The sequence below is a fragment of the Penaeus vannamei genome, chromosome 38, assembly GCF_042767895.1.
Source record: "Penaeus vannamei isolate JL-2024 chromosome 38, ASM4276789v1, whole genome shotgun sequence".
NCBI lineage: Eukaryota > Metazoa > Arthropoda > Malacostraca > Decapoda > Penaeidae > Penaeus > Penaeus vannamei.
Genome location: NC_091586.1, coordinates 26,683,174 through 26,687,315, shown reverse-complemented (window position 1 = coordinate 26,687,315; position 4,142 = coordinate 26,683,174). Strand labels below are relative to the sequence as shown.

The window sequence follows — 4,142 nt, the reverse complement described above, 5'->3', positions numbered from 1 at the left end:
AAAGAGAGAAAAAGAGAAAAAAACTTAGGGCAAGTCACATATAAGGGCAAAGGGAAGAGAATTAGCTACGAAGGAGGGAGGGGGGGAAGGGGGAGGGGGAAAAGAGGAGGAGGTGAGGGAGGAGAAAGGGAGGAGTGGGGAGAAAGGGAGGAGTATAAGGGAGTAAAGGAAGGGAGGGAGGAAAGCGAAGAACAGGGAAGGAAGGGAGGAGTATAAGGGAGTAGGGAGGGAGGAAAGGGAGGAAATATAAGCGAGGAATAGGGAGTAGTTAAAGGAAGGAGGGAGTATAAGGGAGTAAGGAAAGGGAAGAAATATAAGCGAGGAATAGGGAGTAGCTGAAGAAAGGAGGGAGTATAAGGGAGTAGGGGAGGTGAGGGGGAGGAGGGAGGAATAGGGAGTAGTTGAAGGAAGGAGGGAGTATAAGGGAGGAGTATAAGGGAGGAGGGGAGGGAGGGGGGTAGGCATCGTAGGGTTCTCACCCACAGCGGGAGAAGAAGGCGAGGCGAGACAGATGGTGCGGAACAGAAGGTGGGCCGGGAAGGAAACCCGATCTTGAAGAAAGTGGGGAAGTTGGTGTTTTATTGTGTTGCGAAAACGTCTTTTTTAATTTCAGTGTTCGTGTTTGTGTTTGTTTGTTTTTTAGGGGGGTTGTTGTTGTTGTTGTTATGTTTCTTTGGGAGGTCAGTGTTCGTGTTTGTGTTTGTTTGTTTTTTTGGGGGTTGTTGTTGTTGTTGTTATGTTTCTTTGGGAGGCTGGTTGTAGTTATTTTGTTATTATTGGTGTTATTGTTATCATTATTATTATCATTATTATTATCATTACTATTATTATTGTCGTTGTTATTGTTATTGTTATCGTTATTATTGTTGTTGTTCTTATTCGTATCATCATCATTTTTATCATCATTATCATCACCAACTCCCCCTTATAAACCCATCACCCCCCTCCCCTCACCCCCTCCCCCACCACCCAATTCGCAACCCCCCTTCTCACCCCTCCCCTCACCCCCTCCCCCACCACCCAATCCGTAACACCCCTTCTCCCCCCTATCTCTCTCTCTCCCCCCCACCACCCAACTCCCCCACCACCCAGTTCGCAACCCCCATTCTCACCCCACTCACCACCCACCACCCCTTCCCCCAACCCCACCACTCAATTCGCAACCCCCCAATCTAACCCCCTCTCTCTCTCTCTCTCTCCCCCCCCCCTCTCCAGGTGTGGTTCCAGAACAAACGGAGCAAAGAGCGAAGAATGAAACAGCTGACCACCATGGGCATGCGGGCGCACCTCTTCGCCAACCCACGGAAGCTGCGCGACCTGCCCCTGGGTATGGAAGATGGCTACGGCTTCTTCCCCGGGTACAATGGGTTCCCCGGACAGCAGTTCCCGGGGTACTTCGGACCCCAGCAGCCCATGGGGTATCCGCACAGTGAGTGTCGTCTCTTTTTTTCGTTTTTTTTTTAAGGTTTTGTGTGTTTGTGTGTATGTAAGTCTTTGTGTGTGTGTGTGTCTGTAAGTCTTTCTGTGTTTGTGTAAGTCTTTGTGTGTGTGTGTGTGTGTTTGGGTATGTGTGTGTTTGTGTGTCTGTAAGTCTTTGTGTGTGTTTGTGTCTGTAAGTCTTTGTGTGTGTTTGTGTCTGTAAGTCCTTGTGTGTGTGTGTGTGTTTGTGTTTGTTTGTGTGTGTGTGCAATATTTTGGGTTATTAGATTAAAATAGTTTTCTTTTCTTTGTTCTACATTAGTATTAGTCGAACTGACACGTAATCCTTTTAAAATACGTACATGTATCTATTTTTAAAATGCGTACATGTATCTATTTCTAAAATGCGTACATGTATCTATTTTTAAAATACGTACATGCATCTATTTTTAAAATGCGTACATGTATCTATTTTCTCGTTCACACACATTCATCTTATCAAAAAAAAAAAAAAAAAAAAAAAAAAAAAAAAAAAAAAAAGCCAAAACGACTTCCTTCCTCGCCTCTCCAATCTAACCTCTCCCCCCCCCCTCTCTCTCCCCCTCCCCCCCTCCAGTGGGCCCTGGCATGGAGCAGCCCCTACCCCCCGGCGGTCCCATGGGCGCCGCTGAGTTCCCCGGAATGCCGCCCATGGCCACGATGATGGGCGAGACCTGCCCTCCTCACCCGCCCATGACGTCACCCTCCGAAGAAATGGTCCATGGTGGTGAGTAGGCCTACCGCAGGGCCGGATTTTTGGATTTTTTGATTTTTTTTTCTTTTTCTTGCTCTTTTTTACTTTCTTTCTTTCTTTTTAATTTCTGTTGGTTTTTGTTATTTTTTTTTTTTTTAATTATTTCTATTTTTTATTTCTGACTTTTTTTTCTGTGGGTTTTTATCATCCAAAAAAGTATTTTCTTATTTTGGTAATTTAGTTTTATTTCTGTGTTTGTATTATTATTTTTTAAATGTTATTTTCTATTTCTTATGTTTGTATTTAGTTCTATTTCTGTTTGTGTTTATTATTATTTTTTTAAAATTCTTCTGTTGAAAAAAATCTTGGAAGATTCTATGTTGTAAAGATTAGGTTTTTAAACAGATATATATGTTACTTAGTTATCCATATATTATGCATATATATAGGGAAATAAATAGATAGAAAGACAGATAGATAGACAAGTAAATTAATAAAAAAATATATATATATACATATGTTACGTAGTCATCCATATATCATGCATATATATAGGGAGATGAATAGATAGATAGACAGATAGATAGACAAGTAAATAAAAAAAAAAAAAAAAAAAAAAAAAAAAAAAAAAAAAAAAATATATATATATATATATATATATATATATATGTTACTTAGTTATCCATATAATATGCATATATATAGGGAGATAAATAGATAGAAAGATAGATAGATAGACAAGTAAATAGATAAAAAGATAAATCAAAATATGATAGATAGATAGAAAGACAGATAGATAGACAAGTAAATAGATAAAAAGATAGATCAAAATATGATAAATAGATATAAAGACAGATAGATAGACAAGTAAATAGATAAAAAGATAGATCAAAATATGATAAATAGATATAAAGACAGATAGATAGGCAAGTAAATAGATAAAAAGATAGATCAAAATATGATAGATAGATAGAAAGACAGATAGATAGACAAGTAAATATATAAAAAGATAAATCAAAATATGATAGATAGATAGAAAGACAGATAGATAGACAAGTAAATAGATAAAAAGATAGATCAAAATATGATAAATAGATATAAAGACAGATAGATAGACAAGTAAATATATAAAAAGATAAATCAAAATATGATAGATAGATAGAAAGACAGATAGATAGACAAGTAAATAGATAAAAAGATAGATCAAAATATGATAAACAGATATAAAGACAGATAGATAGGCAAGTAAATAGATAAAAAGATAGATCAAAATATGATAAATAGATATAAAGACAGATAGATAGACAAGTAAATAAGCAAAAAAAAAAAAATCAAAATAAAAATCACAATTATATATAGGCCTATACATCTCAGCCCCCCCCAAAATTTAACATCACTGACGCCATTTTGTTTTTTCTCCCCCACAGGCGGGTTCAGCGACCATCAGAGCTCGGAGATCTTGGCATGGTAACGGGCATCCATACCCCCCTACCCCCCTTCCCCTTCCCCTTCCCCATACCCACCCCTCTACACAGCCCCCCCCCCCCTACATACCCGAAATACCCCCACCCCCAACCCCAACCCACACCCCATAAACCTTCCCTCAACACACCTCCCTACCTTGGCCCCCCCGCCCCCTACATACCCGAAAAAATACCCCCTCTCCCTCCCCCCCCCACACATACCCACATACCCTCCCCCCCACATACCCACATACCCTCCCCCCCACATACCCACATACCCTCCCCCCCACGTACCCCACATACCCAGAGTGCCCCCCCCACGCCCCCCTACCCCCCCTGAAATGCCGACGTGCGCACAACTCGCCAACCAAAGATATCTCTGCGCAGATCCTTCATGACGTCACGGATTTTTGGCTATGACGTCACGTGAGTCTGGCTCTGAAGAAGATAAACAAACAAACAAATGGACAGAAAAAAAAAAACATAATAATAAGTTAAGAAGTTAATATTATTTCTGAATTTATCCA

At 40.0% G+C, this 4,142-nt stretch overlaps 1 protein-coding gene across 1 annotated transcript in view; it reads left to right on the top strand.

The window, feature by feature from the left end:
• Positions 1-3,712, top strand: part of Lim1 (LIM homeobox 1) — an 87,253-nt gene extending 83,541 nt beyond the window's left edge. The window contains exons 5-7 of the mRNA XM_070115966.1: positions 1,216-1,429; positions 2,036-2,185; positions 3,580-3,712. Coding sequence (XP_069972067.1) covers positions 1,216-1,429; positions 2,036-2,185; positions 3,580-3,623 — 408 coding nt within the window. The 3' untranslated portion in view covers positions 3,624-3,712. The remainder of the gene's footprint in view (positions 1-1,215; positions 1,430-2,035; positions 2,186-3,579) is intronic.
• The last annotated feature ends 430 nt before the right edge of the window (positions 3,713-4,142 follow it).